The sequence below is a fragment of the Paroedura picta genome, chromosome 7 (assembly GCF_049243985.1).
Source record: "Paroedura picta isolate Pp20150507F chromosome 7, Ppicta_v3.0, whole genome shotgun sequence".
NCBI lineage: Eukaryota > Metazoa > Chordata > Lepidosauria > Squamata > Gekkonidae > Paroedura > Paroedura picta.
The window spans coordinates 35,961,016-35,980,262 of NC_135375.1; the positions used below are offsets into that span (position 1 = coordinate 35,961,016).

The following is a 19,247-nucleotide window of genomic DNA, read 5'->3' on the forward strand; positions in this document are numbered from 1 at the left end:
TTAGTGTACGGGGCTGTAGTAGGAGTGAGGAGGCAGGGAAATTCTGTCCCACTTAGGTTTCATACGGTAACTACAACAATACCACATTGCCTACAAAAAGGAGCTCTTCCACCAGGCTTTTGGCCAAGACAATTAAACAAGCTACCAGCCATTAACAAGAAGCCCTCATCAATTGCACTAACAGAAAAACTGAACCATAGTGCAGGAAAATTGAATTGTTGTGTACTGATAGTTAAATTATGAACTGTTCAGTACAAGTTCACTGTTAAATATGTCTATATTTGAGTCAAGATGTTTATTGTACTGCCTTGCTTTACGAAAGTTACTGTGTAAACTGCCCGGAGCGGAAAGAGAGGGTGGTGTGTATGTGTAATTAATTAATTAATTTACAAGGTGCCTAGAATGGGACCTTTTTTCATAGAGATCTCTGAAGAAAAAAATGGTCTCAGTAAAAAGTGTGGTGTGTTTTCTTGTTTGTGATTAATCTGGCTTTGCTTGTATGTAGATGGGTGGGAGCAGGAAAGTGACGTATCATCACTGCCACCTGGCTCTCTCCTACTTCTTCACTTTCCCCCCACACCCTGATTCTCTCCTCCTTTCCCCCTATCCTGTTTCTTCTTTTCCACTGCCCTTCTCTCATATTCAGTTTCTTAATCCCTCCTCCTCTCATATTCAATTTTTGTTTCTCTCACTTTCTTTCTCCCCCCCCCCCCCCGATCTCTTTTTCTTTCCTTGTCTATAGTGAGTGAGGAGGGCGGCAGTTTGGGAGTAGTTGGGACTAATGGTGTTACCAGATGTCCCTGGTTGGAGGATAGAAGCTATGATTGAGGCAGGGTATGGAGCTATGAGTGTGGCACACGAGCCTCTTGGAGTGCAGAAAATTGGCTCCATACCTTTTTGAGTCTGACACCACTGGATTTCAGGAAGCATAATGGTTCTTAGGAATACTACCCAAATGGATGTCTATTATCAGAGAGATCTTTGACTAGGAGAAAATCAGGAAAGGAAATAGCATTCATGTTTATTTGATGAGCATCCAGGAATTTCTGATTTCATTTGTTGGATAGTCATTGTCATTGTTGGATAGTTTTTATACAGTTGAGCAAAAGATCTTTTATGGAGGCAACTTGACCCCAATAGAATTGGCTAAATGAAGAGTACAAATTATTTGGGGGATGGTTGGGATTTGCAAGATAGAATGACGCAGTCTCTTTCTAAGATACAGTAAATATTAAGGCATAAATTACCAAGAATCTGCTGGCACAAATCTAGATAAATACATCTACACATACACTTTGAATGTTTCTATCTCCTTTTTTTCTTTATTTTGTCAGTTTCTAAAGACTTGGAAATTTATGCTACTTAGAAATTAGTTCATTCTGTCTTTCTTTTTGCCAGCATACCCAACTCCTTTAACAAGTATCCGACATAGAAAGCCTCTGTTTGGAGAGATAGGACACACAGTCATGAACTTGCTTGTTGTGAGTAAATGATTCTACTTGTATTTAATTGCTTCTTTATTGCTGAGACTAAAGCTTTATTTATTTTATAATTTAATTTCTAGACCACCTTTTCCCGCAAACAGAGTTTGCTACATTAGAAAAGGAATCAGAATTCAGTTTTAAAACTCACATCACTTCAAGTAGTATCTTTGAACAATAATCATAGGAATGTGTCTTAAGATGAATGAGACAAAAGCAAATACGTTAGGTTTAGGAATTTAAAATGAAATAAGGGGTTTTCAAACTGTAGATTGGCACCCAAAAGTAAGTTGTGACTCTCTTGGATGGGTTGCAAAGTCAAGAAGTAGAACAGGGTGAGCCGGAAGGAGAAAGTTCTGGTACACTTGATGGCAAGTTTGAGATTGCCCCTGTATAATTGTGAAAAACCCATGAAATATTACTCAGTAATATTAAATAATTAAAAGTCAAATATAGGTTTGTTTAGTGTCAACTGATATCAGATTCTTGCATTTTATCTTATGGGGGAGGAAGATTCTTTGCTTTCACTTGACAGGAAGGTCCTGGGAAGTACAGTAAGTTCAGAAGTGCATAACTAGCATTTCCATAAAAGTACTTTAAATATTTAGTTTTTACTTGGTGTTGATAACTTTAATGTATTTAAATACAATTCTAAATCATGTTAATCATATGAGTATGGTACAAATTAAAGCTATCTTGAGTGGATAATTGCTCTTCTGTAAAATAGTGTGTTGTCATAGTGTTAAATAGAAATTCAGTTAAACTTGGTATTTCACAGAACATGAGAAACAAAATTTGTAACTAAGCAGATGATTGTCTTTCCAGGTTATCTATAAACATGCTTCTAAACTGATCAGATTTTATACTGATTTAAAGATGATAGAAACATGAATCATAGCAAACATTTTTTCCCTTTCTACTTGGTACTGTGTTCTTAGGGTTATCACCTGTTCCTTTCCTCTGCATTTTTCTCCATGTGCACAGCTTTTTCCCCAGCCTTTGTGCTTAACAATAGGTCAATATGCACTGGATAGATTTTTTCCCCAGTGATACCATGAAATTTGCAGCATGAGAGAACAGCTAGTAAACTAGTCTACTCTTACATCTACTCTTTTATATCTACTTGTCTAAACTTGTATCTACTCTTCCTCTGATAGAAGGCAGGCAATTCCTTTAAGAATTTGATTCATTCTAGTGGTTAACTTAGTGCTGTGGATCCTATGAATCTGGTTGACAACAGAGCTGTCTTCCACTATGAGATGCCTTCGAATGGCAGAATACATCTTTTCTGACACGCAGTGACTGCTTGTGTAAGATGAAAGTACTGCTGCTGGTGCAACAGAATCTTAGGAGCAAGCTTGAAAGCATTTTGTCCACAGAGAACAATCGTACAGCTTTTCTAGTTAGTGGGTTCAAAGTTAGTTCTTGTCTCAAGGTTGCTGATGGAATGTGAATGTATAACAGTATACATTATAACAGTTAAAAATTAAACATCAAGATCAACTAACTTCATATTTTATTTCAGGATCTTAGGAATTATCAGTATACCTTGCATACAATAGATAACTTACATATTCATATGGAAATGGGTAGAAGCTGCATTAAAATACCTCTGAACAAATATAATGAGGTAAGTGTCATTGCTGATGAGATCCTGTATAGGTGTTACTATTGCACTTCCTCTGCCTTGCACTTCTGCCTAGCACCCCAAGAGTTTAGCATCAAAATAAACAATGTTAATTCAGACTAGTTGCAGGCATAACCTGGGGTTTGAGCAATCATATCTTATATTAGAACAGGTTTTCGTGAAACTCTGGTTTCTTGATGGCCCTGGAAGGATTTCCCAAATGTGTGGGAATGAATGAATTATATAATTAAATTTGATAAACATTTATCAGGTGATATGACCAGATATGGTCATGTTGACCCCCACTCCTACAGCCAATGATGGCCCTGGAAGGGAGAAGGTCGAGTTGGGTGTGTACACAGCTATGTTTCCCAACCATATTCTGCATGATTGCAATACTTCTGGGGTTTCTCAAAGCCTGGAGAATGTTTCAGGGGTTTCTCAATGGTAAAAAAGTTGAGAAAGGCTGAATTAGAATAATGATTAAAATTAGTGCAGACCAACACATTGTGCAAGATCTTTAAATCATGGTTAATTGTTATCCTAGAAAGGTTTTCTGGGTGAGAAATTAGTTTTGCATTCATTTGCTGAGAAAACGTAGATAGTGCTGTCATCAGAACATGAAATTCAGAACATATCATCAGTCATCAGAACATGAAATTCAGTGCAAAATACAATCTGGCAGACTGGGTCCAGGAGTCAGTAAATGCCCCTCAGAGAGAGAGGGTGGTCACCTCTACCTTAAAGCAGGCTCCTAAAGAAACCTAATTTGGATCCAGGAGAGCTGAATGGCTACTGGTCATGGGAATTAAACAACTTTAGTCAACCTAGTGGATGATTTTAGCTAGGACACGGATAGGGGGAGTGTGACACTGTTAATTCTCCTGGACTTCTCACTGGTTCTTGATACCATAAATTATGGTATCCTTTTAGTTCACCTTTGGAGGTTGAGAAGCACTGTTCTGTGTTGGTTTCATCCGAAGATTTGGGTTGAGTTGCCACCAGATGATACTCAGTTCTATTTCACCATTCCAGCAGATCCTGGGGAGGCTGTGGAAATTATGAACAGGTGCCTGGTGGCAGTTTTGGAATGTATGAAGGATTAAAAAAACTGGATTGTGACCCCAACAAAATAGAGGTGCTGCTGAGATATCTCCTGTTCTGCATAGGGTTGTATTTTCCTTGAGTTGGCATAGTAGATTATTAGAATAATCTAATCAAGATTAGATTATTGTAATATGCTGTATTTAGGGCTATCCTTGGAGACTATCTGAAAGCTATAGTACATTATGCTGTAGTCAGAATGCTGCCTGGAGTGGACTGGCTTCCAGCTTGCTTCCAAGCCAATTCAGGGTGCTAGTATTGGAAGCCCCATGTGGTTGGGGCCAGCACCAGTTAAGTACCATCTCATATGTCCTATCTAGTCCTCTTTGGAGACCCTGCTATCTGATGTTAGATGAGTGGCAACTCAAGAAGGGGACTTCTTGGTCATGGTACAAAGACTCTGGAACTCCCATCCCTTGGAGATTCATCTGTCTCCCACTATTGTTGTCTTCTGCCAGTGGGTGGATACTTTTTTTTTTATTTGGCATACCTCCAGTAACTGTTATTGTTCCTTCTCCCTGGCTGTGGTGTTACATGGTTTATATGTTTTTACTGAATTGTTTGTTTTATATTTAATATATATTTTAAAAGCTCTTTTAATGTTGAAATGTTTACCCTATTTGGGTGAAAAGGTCACATGGTAATGTTCTAAATAAGTGCAGAAAACAACTTATGTTTTTACTAGGGATGAAAATGCTCCGCTGAGTTTCTAAAAACATGAATATGGGAATCTGAGCAAAGCTTCTAAAGCTCATGGTGTCATGATATTGAAGGAAAGCTTAAAAGAGACCACTGTGTTTCTTAAATATTTTCCCAAGTGGTATACCACAGCATATGGTCAAACATGTGCTCTGATAACATTCTCTTATGCCAAATCCCATTGTATTGCACGACAGTGACCTGCATTGCACCAGCCAGCAATGGTAGTATGGATCTGCTTTAAAAGGGATGTATTAAGATGTCAGATGGGTTAAGTGTAAAATTATCTGTAGCAGCCTAATTTAAGAATTGGCTAGTGAAATAAAGCAAAGATTTTATAGAGGAATTCTTAATTCCATTTCTATAATTGCAGGTGATGAAAGTTATGAATACCTCTAATGAACATGTCATTAGCATTGGAGCTAGTTTTAGTGCTGAAGCAGATTCTCACTTAGTTTGTATACAGAACAGTGATGGAGTCTATCAGACACAAGCAAACAGTGCAACTGGAAACCCTAGGAAAGGTAAAATTCCTATAGTAATTAATTTTTATTAAAATATTTGTATTCTGCCTTTCATTGTGACTCAAGACAGTTCCAAATCATAACTGAAAACATTTCATTACAGTTTAAAATAAAAGCCCAAATGATTGTCTTCCTCCCAAGCACATATGTTGCGTATTTTTATGTGGAGTCCTTACTTTTTGGCTGATTTGGATGACCCAGGCTAGGCCAGTCTCAGCAGGATTGACCCTTGTTTTTAACAAGGTGGGTGACCACCAAGAAAATCCAGGGTTGCAATGCAGAGGCAAGCCCATCTCTTTTTATCTGGTACCTCAAGAACCCTACAGGATCACTATCAGTTAGCTGTGAAGTAATCATTTTTCTTGTTCCGTAGAAGAATATGGATAAATAGTAAGCAGCATTTTCCTACTTGGTGTTTAAATTTGTAACCTGTGCAGTATGATTGAAATAAATATGCAAATGAGCCATTTATTAATTCAGTTTATTTATTAATATATTTTATTTATTTTATTTCTAGGTTGTTTATTTCTAGACTTTGGCTCTAATTTCTGCAGTGTGTGAGCAAGCATACCACTGTGTGAACAGGCATATCATATACTGATGAGAATGCTACCCACCTAATTTTTTTTCTAAGACCATGGGATTTGTCAGCATTAGTCATAGCACAGACCATTTAGGCACTGGAGATTTCATGCTGGGCTGCAGGCTGGTTTCATGCTGGGCTGCAGGTTGCCCCACCTCTTCCTGAACCCACACGGGGGAGCATTTGTCCCGGTGTGCCTCATCCACCCCCAATTTGTGCTCCTGCACGGGAGCTGGGGTAGTGAAGTTCCCAGCGCGTAAACGGTAATAGAGTGTACTTTAAAATCCTTAAATATAGTATGGGTGACTGAACTGTGTGTTGTCTGTTTAGTTACAGGGGCAAGCTTTGTTGTGTTCAATGGAGCCCTAAAAACATCTTCTGGATTCCTTGCTAAATCTAGTATTGTTGAAGGTATGGATTGTCATGATTCTAGAACAAAAGTAATAATTTGAATTGTGATCATTATTGATACATTATTGATATTGTTTTGAGATGGATGGAATAAACTTTATTTTATTATACTTGTAATCTTGCTGAAATTTGAAGCCGGTTACAAAGGAAAAACTGACGAAAACAAAAGTAATAACAGAAGTTCACTTTAAGCATTTTTCTTCTGTATATTCTGTATATTCATTACTTCTATTGAAAATGTATATAATTTTAAAACAAATCTTAATTAGCTTCTTACAGTTTCAGCTTTCTGCGTAATGTTTCATATCTACTTTGAAATCTGAGTCATGATAGTTACAAGTGGAAATACAGTTCTATTCACATTATTTCTGAAAAATGCTTTAGTGAATGTGAACTTAGGGGTATAACCTTAATTTCTTCTACAACATAAGCATAATTTAAATAAATTGGAATTTTATTTGTACAGTGATCCCATTCATATTGTAGCTGGAGGTGTTCATTCAGCTAATCCAAGCTAGGAAAAAAGACTTGGAAAAAAACGTATTGGTATTTTGAGGGTATATATTCAGTGTGAATGTTTCTTGCTTATTTGTGGGGGGGGGGGGGTGGCTATTTTTACGAGTGCCAAAATGCTAAAGGATGAAAAATCCCCAAAATATTCAAAAAAAATTTCAAAACCGCCAGATAGCCAAAGTTAAGGCATTTAAAGGAGTCTTGGTCTCTTTAAATGCTTCAGAGGTCACTCCAAACTGTGACTTTGCAGCTTGGAGTGAAGTCTTAGTCAGCAACATATTTAAATAATGCCTTCTCTACTCCAAGCTGCAAAATCGTGGCTTGAACTGAGCTCTGAAGCATTTAAAGGGACTGAGATCTCTTTAAATGACTCAGACTTCAAGCAGTAAATGCTGAGTCTGAGACATTTAAAGGGATTTCAGGCCTTTGAAATGTCTCAGACTCATGGAACTGAAAAATTTTGCATTTCAGAATATTTATCATACTGGTATTGGGATTCAGGAATATTGGGAAATAGCAGGTTTTACGTCCTAATCACAGCTTTATGCATCTGAATCAATTTTTTAAAATTAAATTGTTGCAAAACTTGGTGTTTTACATTCAGTAAAATAATTTCTCCTTTACAGATGGATTAATGGTACAAATCACTCCAGAGACAATGGAGGGATTGCGGCAAGCTTTAAGGGAAAAAAAGGACTTTAAAATTACATGTGGCAAAGTAGACTCAGGTGATCTGAGGGAATATGTGGATATTTGTTGGGTGCAGAATGAAGAGAAAACAAACATGAGGTATGATGGCTACTAGTGTTTAAATGAGTAAATTTTCTTGACTAAAATGTCTAATATTGGGCAACTGAGTAAAACTAATTGGCACATTACTTGATATTTACCTAATATTTTTTACTACTGCTTTCTAGCTTGGTGTTGAGTTTGATGGTATATCAGGGATCAAAATATAACTTACCATTGTGCACAAATCTGTGCATCCTAAAGAATTTCTGGCGGTTGATTTTGCTACCTCAAGAATATTTGTGTTGTCCTTCTGTGAATACTATAAATGCTAAGTTAATCTGTTAAATCTGTTCTGTAATGTTAAATTGAGCAATAAGATTGAAGGATAGCTCTGCTAAGCAAAGGAGGCTTGCATCAAAGGGGGAGGGATTGAATCCTTATGAACAAGACTCTTCGTTGTGGAAGGGTGGACTGGAATCCCATCCATATTGATTGGTAAAATTGCCACACATAGAGCTTGCCTCTAAAACAGTAGTAATGTAACAGCCCTACATAACATATAGATAGTGGGAATATGTTGAGTGGGAAAGTAGCTATTGTGAGTTCAGATGTAGCAGCCTAGTGCAGTAAAGGGACGTGTGTGCATTTGTTCGAAATGGAGGTGTTTCTATTACGGTTCTAACCTCATCCATAAAGACCCTGATTGTCATGATGGCTTACCATTGGATGTGAAAGTGTCGCTGCTGAATGCAAGATAAGTGGTGCCAGATAAGTGATGTTTCTCAGCAATGTCCGCCTTGTTTTTTCCCCAGTGCAGCATCAGACAGTTCCTTGGTCAAGGAACAGAAGTGGCCATAGTCACTTAAGTTAATACCACTTCTTCATGTATGCTAGGGATTTGATGGATACAGTTGCTCATATTCATGAGGGTTTAGCTGCCACTAGTTAGTACATCATCCAGAATGTTATTTAATAAATACAAATAGTTATTTCAGGTTCTAATTGAACATTTAATTGTAATTTTGTTTTGTACAGGTCCTCAGAAAGTTTATGCAGAGAATGTGTATGTGTATATATAACCTTAAGTAACTAGCATGTTTACATTTTTTGATTCGTGTAATATTCCAGATGGACAATACAGAAGTATATAAGCTGCTGAGTCACAAAACTGTAGAAGAAGAAGAGTTGGTTCTTATATGCCGCTTTTCTCTACCAGAAGGAGTCTCAAAAGCGGCTTACAATCGCCTTCCTTTTCCTCTCCCCACAACAGACACCCTGTGAGGTAGGTGAGAGAGCCCTGATATAAAGAACAGCTTTATCAGTGCTGTGGCGAGCCCAAGGTCACCCAGTTGGCAGCATGTGGAGGAGCAGGGAATCAAACCCAGCTCGCTGGATTAGAAGTTGGATCTCCTAACCCCACTACACCAAGCTGTACACTGAGAATGCATAGTGTATGTCTTGGAGATTTTGACCAAGAGTTAAAAAACAGCAGAAGTGGATAAAGAATCTAAAGGGGCTTGTATTCTCAAAAGTTGTTCACTCTCTGTTTTGAATGGTTAACTACTCTGTTTCTAAAGTAAACATTTTATAATGTTTCATCAACTGAAAAAACAGTCCAAAATTCTGCTAGGCTAATACAAGGCAGATTAAGCAGCTTTCTGGATCTTTGATGTTAGGCATTCAGCCTACTTGATTAAAAAAATTAAATGATAAATCAGGGAACATTATAGAAAGTAACTGCTTAATCTTTCACAGAGTCATGCCCAAAATATGTTTCACATTGTGTAGAAAATGAATTAATATGTTGGTGCCCAACCGGTGCAATTCATGCAGTGTTAATTTTACTTCATAGAATTACAAGTCCAATAGATGGAAAGTCAATGGAAGGATCTCAGAGTGAAAAAATAATTCAAGAAGGAGATTTTGAAATGGATGGAAAACTTATAAAATGTACTGAAGTAAGTAAATGTCTTTTTCTGAAAGAAAGACTCACTAAAGATTAAGGAATGTTGTTAAAAATGTTGCCCTGCCCAGTTGGAGGCTGGCCCAATCTCAGAAGCTAAGCAGGTTGCTTTGGCTTAGTATTTGGATGGGAGACACCCAAGGAAGTCCGTCCAGGTTTGTTACACAGAGGGATGCAGTAGCAAACTACCCCTGGATGTGTCTTACCTCAAAATGCCTCTGGCTTCACGGCTTGAAGGCACTCCCCAACTCCACTAAAGATACTACACTGTCTGTTGTATAAGTAGTGTGAGTACTCTGTGCCCTCATCCCCTATCCCAGTGCTTACACTTTGTCTGGCAGTATCTCTTTCCTGCAGCTGTAAATATATGTATGAAACACATCTTTGCCTTTAGCCCAACTAGATTCCAGTTTTCTTCTAGTCATTGGACTGCTAGTGTCAACTTTTTGCCCACTGCCGTTGCTTTGGAAAGCACAAACAGTACATGGCCTTTGAGATCTTAGCAGGAAAAACATACTTCATCTAGCATTATTTTTTACTGATGATTGAATGGTTACTGGCACACAGACATAACAACATTGCACAAGCACAGGAATGTCAAGGTGTGAAAGGATTCAGATTAAAAGGCCTGTATAACTGTCCCTTTGCTAGTACACTACCTTTTCACATTTACTTTTTCTGCAGGATCTTCCCATAGCTTTCATAATATAATAGGTTCCTTTGTTATCTCAGGTATATTTTTCTGACCTATCCTAAAGAGCAGGTAAGTGGATAGTGCATAGGTTGGGGTCAGAAACTGGGCAAATCCAAGAATCTTCAGAGGATGAAGGTTACATCAGTTCAGAAGCCCAGGAAACTGTTAGATGCAGTATTAACACTCTCATCCCCCCTCCAGTTTATGTTGAATTTTTGTGTTGCCCGTTACTTGTTAATGTGTGCTAGTAATAGTATGTACAGTATTTGCTGGCATATAAGACTACTTTTCCCCCCTGAAAAACATGCCTCCAAGTGGGGGGGTCGTCCTATACGCTGGGTGCACTTCAGTTGCCCATAATGGCCCATAGTACTGTAATGTAACAAACTCTATATTTTGAGTGGAAATGTTGGGGGGTTGTCTTATACGCCCAGTTGTCTTATACGCCGGCAAATACGGTACATGTGTAAGTATTAGGGAGGTTATGGTCTGGGAACAAGCAGCCAGTGGTTTGCATGCCTTAGTACAGGGGTAGTCAACCTGTGGCCCTCCAGATGTCCATGGACTACAATTCCCATGAACCCCTGTCAGCAAATGCTGGCAGAGGCTCATGGGAATTGTAGTCCATGGACATCTGGAGGACCACAGGTTGACTACCCCTGCCTTAGTAGAAAAGGCAGCAGTAGTAAAGAATGGCTACATTGTAAAAACAATAAAATCAGAGTCCAGTAGCACCTTTAAGACCAACAAAGATTTATTCAAGGCAAAAAGTAAGTCAGACTTTACATTTTATTATAAATTTAGCACTTCCATATAATACTTTTACATTTTTAATTGAATACCAACATGTTGATTCTTAATGGGATCTGTCTATGAACGGTGGTGGTATTCATACCTTTAGGGGGCTAATGCGGTGGTGGTCAGAATCTTAAGCAACCCCCTTTACCCAAGTTGCTGTATTTTCTGACTGCTAATGCATATCCCACCCTGGGGATAAAACCCAAGATCTCTTTCCCAGGACCTTAAAGCAACAAAGCAAATAAGAATCAAATTTAACTTTAAGAAATTGGCTGATAAATATCAGGTACAGCAGTGGTCCCCAACCTGCGGGCCACGGCCCGGCGCCGGGCCGCAAAGGCCATGGCGCCGGGCCACGGCTCCCTCTCCCCCCCCCTCGCAGTAAAAAACTTCCCAGGCCGCAATCTTGCGGCCCGGGAAGCTTCTTACTGCGGGAGGGCGGGGAGAGGGAATCAGGGCCGGGCCGCGCCCGTGCATGCCGCGCCCGCGCGGCCCGATCCGCGGGCATGGCCCGCGGGCGCGGCCCGATGCGTGGGCGTGGCCCGATGCCCTGCCGGACCCCAGCCTAATAAAGGTTGGGGACCACTGAGGTACAGGGATCTTATTGAATGTGTGTTTTAGAATTTTATCATAGGGCTATCTTATAAATATACCTAAATAAAGTTATTTCATCCTGTTTTTATATCCTAATTTTTTTACTTGTGTATTCAATCATGATTTTTGTCTGTTTGGAGGGCAGTAGTGAGTTAAAGATTAAGAACTAGTGATCCAATATATCTCTTACTGAGCATTGCTTAAGAGATGTTAGGCTGCTGCAGTAATTGTCTTGCTAACCTTGAGGCCTACCACTGCTGACTTTTCTTTTAATTACATTTCAGGTGTTCTATCTCATAAAGGCTAGTGAACTATGCAGTCATCCTCCTTACCAGTTTGCTAAAGAAATTGCATTGGCTTGCTGTGCTGCTCTTTGCCAACATCTCAAAACACTGAAAAATAATGGAATGAACAAGATAGGTCTTCGAGTCACCATGGATACTGACATGGTAACTACTAAAATGATCCAGTTGTATATCAACATGCCTGATAATAACATAAAGCCTATTTGGATTGTAAGTTGTCATTTAGAGATGAAAGGGAAGGGCTTCAGCAGTTGCTACCGACAACTGCCAAGGGGGCCAGCCCCTCTGCCACCTCCCAAATACTAGCTAGGTCTGTTTAACTTGGCCAGGTCAAATACCATCATCTCCTAACTATTGTGCTTAAATCTTGTGGGTTTTCATGTCATTTATTTTTCACTTAAGAAATGTTACGTACATATGTCTTTAATAAAGAGCCTCCGGGGAGGGCGGTATAGAAGTATGATAAATAAATAAAATAAATAAAGTCAAATTCAGTTCTATATAAAATGAACTGGGTGGTGGAGGGGAACAATGCCCTTCCATTTTTGTATACTTCATGTGTTTAGTATTGTGTAGCAGTTGTCGTCATCTCAACATACCAAAGACTTATGCTCCTATTTCATCAATAAGTGTACAAAACAACATGACCATTTGCAAAAGATCATAGCAACTACTTGGAATTTACTTTCCTGGCCTTCCCTGTTGTCGGTCACTATTGATTGCTGCAGGAAAAATTGTAGCCGGCCTACCTAGCACCATTCACTAGCCAGAGCAGCCACTGGGGGGCAGTGATGCCTCTTACGCTAGAGCTGGTTCCTTAAGAGAGAGACAGGCTGACTCCAGCCACAGGCTAGGAGCTTGGCTCTCCTCAGATGCTACTGCCATCGACTGTGTTTCAGATCTGCAGTACTGTCAGTTGCCTGGAAAGGGTTTTTCTGTGGCATGCAGTAGTTTGATTTTTAAAACTCTTCTCCTTTTTTCCCATTTTAAAATGTTAAACTGTAATTGTGATCTGCATAAACAGCTAAGATCAGCATACAAATCTGAATAAGCAGTAGTCTGATGCTTGTATTTTGGTTTTTAGGTGGAATACCAGGCAGGCTCCGGAGGCCAGCTTTTGCCTCAGCATTATTTAAATGAGCTGGACAGTGCTTTGGTTCCCGTGATCCATGGTGGAACATCCGATGCTACAAAACTACCACTGGAAATTGAATTAATATTTTTTATTACTGAATCTCTCATAATATAATAATTGATAATAATGTATATCATGCTATAGTGAACTGAATTGCTAGCACTGACCAATACCAAAGCAGTTGCATTACACTATGGTTGAATCATCCAGGTTTATCTTTTTAAAAGCCAATGATTTAGTAAATACATCTTTTAAGAGAGTATTTTGCTTTTTAAAAAGGAAATATGTAATCTTACCCTGAAAGGTGAATTTGAAAACATACTGTTTTGTAGTGTTCTGAAACTTTACACTTAATACAGAGACTGAAGAATAAAACAAGAATGTGTAACTATACTAAAGGATTGCCCATACCTGTCTTTCTGATATAAGTGTTTTTAAATGATTGATGCAAACCTCATGTTGATTTCATGTAAGCCATTCTTAGGTAGTGTATCATTTCCCCCCAGGATGAGCATATTAAAGTGAAACAGAAGAGTTTCTCAGCCTTGCATTGAGATTTAAATATCAAATCTGTTAATTACTAAAGGATAGGCCTATTTTAAATGCCTGATAGTTTGCACAACTATTTTGCCTGTATGAGAGAAACAGAACCTGTTTCTGCCAGGTGTGATAACTTTGTATGACTTCGTATTTGAAACTGTCTTGATTTTTAACTACATCAGGACATTTGAAGTTTATAATGGTGCTTCAGAGTCGAACAGTGCCCATCTAGTCACTCTTTAAGTAGGTAACTTTGTTATATATTTATAATGGATTTGTTGAACATAAGGATACTCTTTGTATTAAATACTTAGTCTTTTTTTCTTCTGTGCTCTGATGTACAATTGTTTCTTGGCTTTTCCAAGAATAAGTAACAAACCAGGTGACCCTTAAAGTAGTCATCATGTAGCCATGAATCAGGCATAAAGCCCGTCTGTGCTCTCTTCTCTAATTTTTGAGAACTTTCTCTTGGTAGCCCTGTTTATTTTTAGGGAGAGAAATGTATTAAGTGTGAATTTTCATGAACAGTTTGCTGTAACATACTTGAGGTTCTTTATATTGTACTTATTTTTATACTGGGGATATTTGCAGTACAAAAGCATTTATGTATGAGGAAAATGATTGAAGTTAGTTACCCAATTAACCTAAGGTTTGATAAACTGCTTAATTTGTTATAGACAGAAGCAAATCATGTGTGTGATTTCTTTCATTAAAATGTTATAATATTGTACTGTGACTTAGTATGTTTTAGCATCTAGTTGTTTTTCTGGTAGACACAGGGCATATTTATCCAAAATACATCAAACTAAAAATAAACACAGATCTAAAATGTTCTACTGCCCTTTGTTAGGATAGTGTACATATTTAACAGATTGAAGAAAAGTTTTTGTCCAGGAATTGTTACTGAATCAGAGCATTCTTTTAAGAACTATAATTCTATGGACCAGCTAAATATTACTGTAATACTCTACAAAAACACCACATCTAAGTGCTAGTTATTGGTGAATAGAGGAATGTAGCTAAGAAGTAACTATGATTTGTACAACATACTGTATAGAAACAATTTTAACCCATTTTGATATAACAGGTTTATGTGATTTTGGAAACTGATAACTTCATTCAGTTTATAGATAGCGCTAAACTGTTTTAGTACAGTGTTATAAAGATTATTACAATCCTTACAACTGTATAAATACTGAATTTTTTATAGCTTAACAATGATGCAACTTTTAGATAACCTGAATTAAAAAAAACACTTTTATTTTAGTCTCTGATATCATTTATATCACCATCCTATCAATGGCTTCAGGTTTCCAAAAAGTAAGATCTATACATCTGTTTTAAAGGGGAACAAACTTCATTGATTGATATCCTGCCCCACTCAGCATTGCTAGTTCGAGGAGGCTTATAGCATAATTATAAACATATACAATAAATTTATAAACAAAATTTCAAACGATCTAAGAACAGTCAATCAGCTATACGGGCGGACTAAAATAAAGTCTTTTTTTTTGTTTTTCAGGGCCGGGTATATGTTTAGTTATGTCATCTAGCTGTTCATTGTCCCCAACCAAATGCCTGGCAGAAGAGCTCCATTTTACAGGTCCCGTGGAATTGGACCAGTTCCATGAGGGCCCTGAGCTCTTCTGGGAGCTCATTCCCACCAGGTTGGGGCCAAGACAGAAAAGGCCCTGGCCTTGGTTGGGGCCACATGTACTTCTTTTGGGCCAGGGATTGTTAATTTATTATTTGACAATTTTAAGGTCCTTTGGGGGTATATTCAGACCAGCAGTCCCTCAGGTACACCAGGCCCTGGTTTCAGATTACATGAAAATGAGCCATGAAGTACTTGAGTTTTCACATTTCCTTGCTCTTTTACTTCCTTTTTCGCTTCCCCAGCGCTTTAAAGACTTTCTGGTTTAAAACTAAGTACAATTCTTCATGATTTCCAAAGAATAAACGAGCTTGTGTTTATCTTTATCTTTCAGATTGGTAATCTAAACTACCAGGAGGAGGAGTTTAGTAGTTGTAACGGGAGGAGGAAGTATCAGCTTAAGAAGAAGAAGAGAAGAAGAGTTGGTTCTTATATGCCACTTTTCCCTACCCGAAGGAGGCTCAAAAGCGGCTTACAGTCGCCTTCCCATTCCTCTCCCCACAGCAGACACCCTGTGGGGTGGGTGAGGCTGAGAGAGCCCTGATATCACTGCTCGATCAGAACAGTTTTATCAGTGCCATGGTGAGCCCAAGGTCACCCAGCCGGTTGCATGTGGGGGAGCACAGAATCGAACCTGGCATGCCAGATTAGAAGTCCGCACTCCTAACCACTACATCAAACTGGTCTTCCCCTTTTGTTCTGGAGATGAATTACTCAGACAGTAGTTAAGAAAAACTATAACTATAAACCACCGGTGATTACATTTAACAACATTAAAAGCTGGAGTCACACTGGGTTCTCCACAGTTGGTGCTGGGGGTTGGTTGGGAAGTGGTAGTGCAGAGGTCTGGCTGCAACTGTGCAGGGACAGAAGCCATGATACAGGAGGATCCCTTCCCTCTTGTAGGTGGCAGTGAGATGGGGGGGGGATAAAGAGGGGGAAAGGGATCCCCACTGTGAGTATTGAAAATCCCCATTTTAAACTCTAAAGCACGAGGAGAGGATGAGGTCACTGGAGCCTTTGTCGGAGGCCAGGAGAGTTGGTGCTGCTGGTCTTAAGTGTTGGGGGGAGCTGCAGGCAGGCGGCCACAGGAAAATTGGTGGTGCTGTAGAGGCAGGTAGAAAGAGTGATGAGTTAGAGGCAGCAGAAACAGAAAAAAAAGTCAGTAGGCATACAGACGTGAGATAAACGGGAAGGAAGTCAGAAGTGGGGGATGATTTGTATGTTCTGTTCCTGATGTTTATTTTAGTATCTCTTAAACATTCACTGCTTTAAGGGCTGCAAACTTTTAAAATTTTAAGTAGTGATCAAGCTTTTTGTTCTAAATAGCAGAAAAGAGACATTCTATATGACATATCTATAACTGTGTATTTAAGTTTCATTTGTATACCATTTTCCCTGAGCAAATCAAAGGTCTGGTTTAACACTGGTTAACATTAACATGTTAACTTCAACATGACTGAATTAGACTGTTACCAAGAGTGTGTACATGCACACACACACACACACACACACACCCCTACACTTTTGGAGTAAATGATTAAATGATTAACTGGATTTGCACTTTATAAAAAGCCAATTATATTAAAAGGTTCAATAAAATACTGCATTGTGTTTAATGGGGTGTTATTTGCACGGGTTTAGTTTTACACAGAATTAGACTAGCACAACTTAGGTTTTAATAAGACCAATTTACAAATTTATACAATATTATTCAATGATCGTTAGCACAGAGGCTTATCCTTTGTGCCAAAGGTGTACTTTGACATACAGATTTTTATTTTTTTAAAGCCTGCTTACTGGAAATCTCACTACTGCTCACTATCAGCACAATCAAGCATGTGTCCTTTGTATTACATCTGAGCTCTGACCTGGTAAGTCAAAAACACATCCAAGTCTTTGCATTAACACAGTGTCTTCTCCCAGGCAAAGCAGCTAAGCGTGCCTAGCACAATAACAATGTGGAGCCTTGGTAGATATTGTGCTGGTGAGTTTACTAAGCATGTATAGTTGCCATGCAAGTGTAGCAGTCTGCCTGAATGCTGTGTGAGAGCAAAGTCCTGACTAAAAGAAGAAAAAGAGTTGGTTCTTATATGCCACTTTTCTCTACCCAGAGGAGTCTCAAAGCGGCTTACAATTGCCTTCCCCACAACAGACACCCCGTGAGAGAGGTGAGGCTGAGAGAGCCCTGATATTACTGCTTGGTCAGAACAGCTTTATCAGGGCTGTGGCGAGCCCAAGGTTACCCAGCTGGTTGCATGTGGGGGAGGGCGGAATCAAACCCGGCTTGCCAGATTAGAATTCCAAACTCCTAACCACTACACCAAGCTGGCTCTAGAAGTACTTACGCTTCACCCATTCTTAAATTTAAACTGGACCCCACAGTGAAATGAGGTAGTGGAGCAGGCTTTGAACTGCATGTGGGGAGTCACATTTTTAATATTGGATTGTAAAAAAAAGTCCCTGCTCTCCAACTCTTTGTGGTTTGTATGGGCTATCTTTTTACAAGCAGACACTGCATGGGAACTTTGAAAAATCCCTTCAATCCCTAGTGTGCTTCATCGGAAAGTGTCATGAAGCTGCAGCTGACTTACTCATAACACAGTAAGGTTTTCAAGGGGGGAAATGAACACAGGAGGCTTGCTATTGTCTGTCTTTGCCTAGCATCCTTGGACTTCTTGGAGGTCTCCCATCTAACTACTAACCAGGGTGAACCCAGCTGAGTTTCTGAGATGTGATGAGACCAGGCTAGCTTCGGCCATCTAGATTAAGACATTCAACAAAAGCGCCTCCCTTTTTCTTCAACTGCAAACTAGGCCTAATTCTCTTTCCCATTATACAATTGCCACTTCCACTTCCTTTACATATGTTCCTGGGGCCCTTTTTGGTTACTTTAATGTTTGCTGTTCCTTCCTGAAATCTTTCCCCAGTAATTTCTCAATGTATCACATTTTGTTTTGCTAGAAGGGTTGGATATCCCTATCTAGTTCTTGGTCATGTCTCATGTCAGCTTTGTGCTCTTTAATCCTTCATGTATGACTCACTGCGTTTCCAATTATATAGTTGCTCTTCTTCAATCTCTCTTCTACCAAATTGCCTTTCCTTCTTCCAGGATGAACCTTAGGATTGGAGCAGTCAGCTCCCTAGTATCTTAAAACTTTGGTCATGAGATTTCCATGGACCTTACTAGGCTGTGCCAACATATCACAAGCTGTTGTACAATAATTTGCAACTGGATTTTCCTGAAATGTATCAGTATATCAATAGATACTGTGTTTTGTACATCACATTTTATTATCCTGTGTTGTCTATTACTTACCAGCCATCATCTTTGCTGTATTTCTTTATTTCTGTAGTATTTAATCTATGAAAACATGGGGTAGAGATTGTTTCTAAGCAACAGCCCATCTATTCACTCTGACAACCTTTGTAAAGCCTTAGGCAATTAAACTATTTCAGCTTTGTCAATGGAAAGGCTCAGTCCTTCCTAATGTCAATGACCCATGTGTGCTGCCTATGAAGCTTCCACGCAGGAGAACAAGGAAGAGTGACGCATGCAATTAAATGTTACGGTTGATTTGAAAAGTGGACAGAGGAAGATGTGACCCCAACCTGCTCGCTTCAATACCATTACCTCTCAAGGCATGTTAGAACAAAAGAGCAAATACGAGCTGAAAATCCCACTAACAACCAACACACCCTCTCAAACCAACATAAATTTGTGAGTATGACTCTAGAATGACCATAAAGGCCACCAATAAAATTCCAGCTAAAAATGGACAGGGAGGGGGGCAGTTGCAGTGCCCATGTGAGGTAGGGTTGCCTAGAATTACAAGTCCAGCTCCCCTGAAGAAAATGGCTGCTTTGCAGGGTGGTCTGTGGCAGTCAAT

The 19,247-nt window shown here is 39.1% G+C and overlaps 1 protein-coding gene across 3 annotated transcripts in view; it reads left to right on the top strand.

Moving 5' to 3' along the window:
* ZFYVE16 (zinc finger FYVE-type containing 16) overlaps positions 1–16,962 on the top strand; it is a 35,391-nt gene extending 18,429 nt beyond the window's left edge. For all 3 annotated transcript variants that reach the window (XM_077347471.1, XM_077347470.1, XM_077347472.1), the window contains 8 exons: positions 1,399–1,481; positions 3,007–3,111; positions 5,285–5,435; positions 6,349–6,429; positions 7,569–7,731; positions 9,527–9,632; positions 12,008–12,172; positions 13,113–16,962. In XM_077347471.1, coding sequence (XP_077203586.1) covers positions 1,399–1,481; positions 3,007–3,111; positions 5,285–5,435; positions 6,349–6,429; positions 7,569–7,731; positions 9,527–9,632; positions 12,008–12,172; positions 13,113–13,277 — 1,019 coding nt within the window. In that variant the 3' untranslated portion in view covers positions 13,278–16,962. The remainder of the gene's footprint in view (positions 1–1,398; positions 1,482–3,006; positions 3,112–5,284; positions 5,436–6,348; positions 6,430–7,568; positions 7,732–9,526; positions 9,633–12,007; positions 12,173–13,112) is intronic.
* Positions 16,963–19,247: the final 2,285 nt, after the last annotated feature.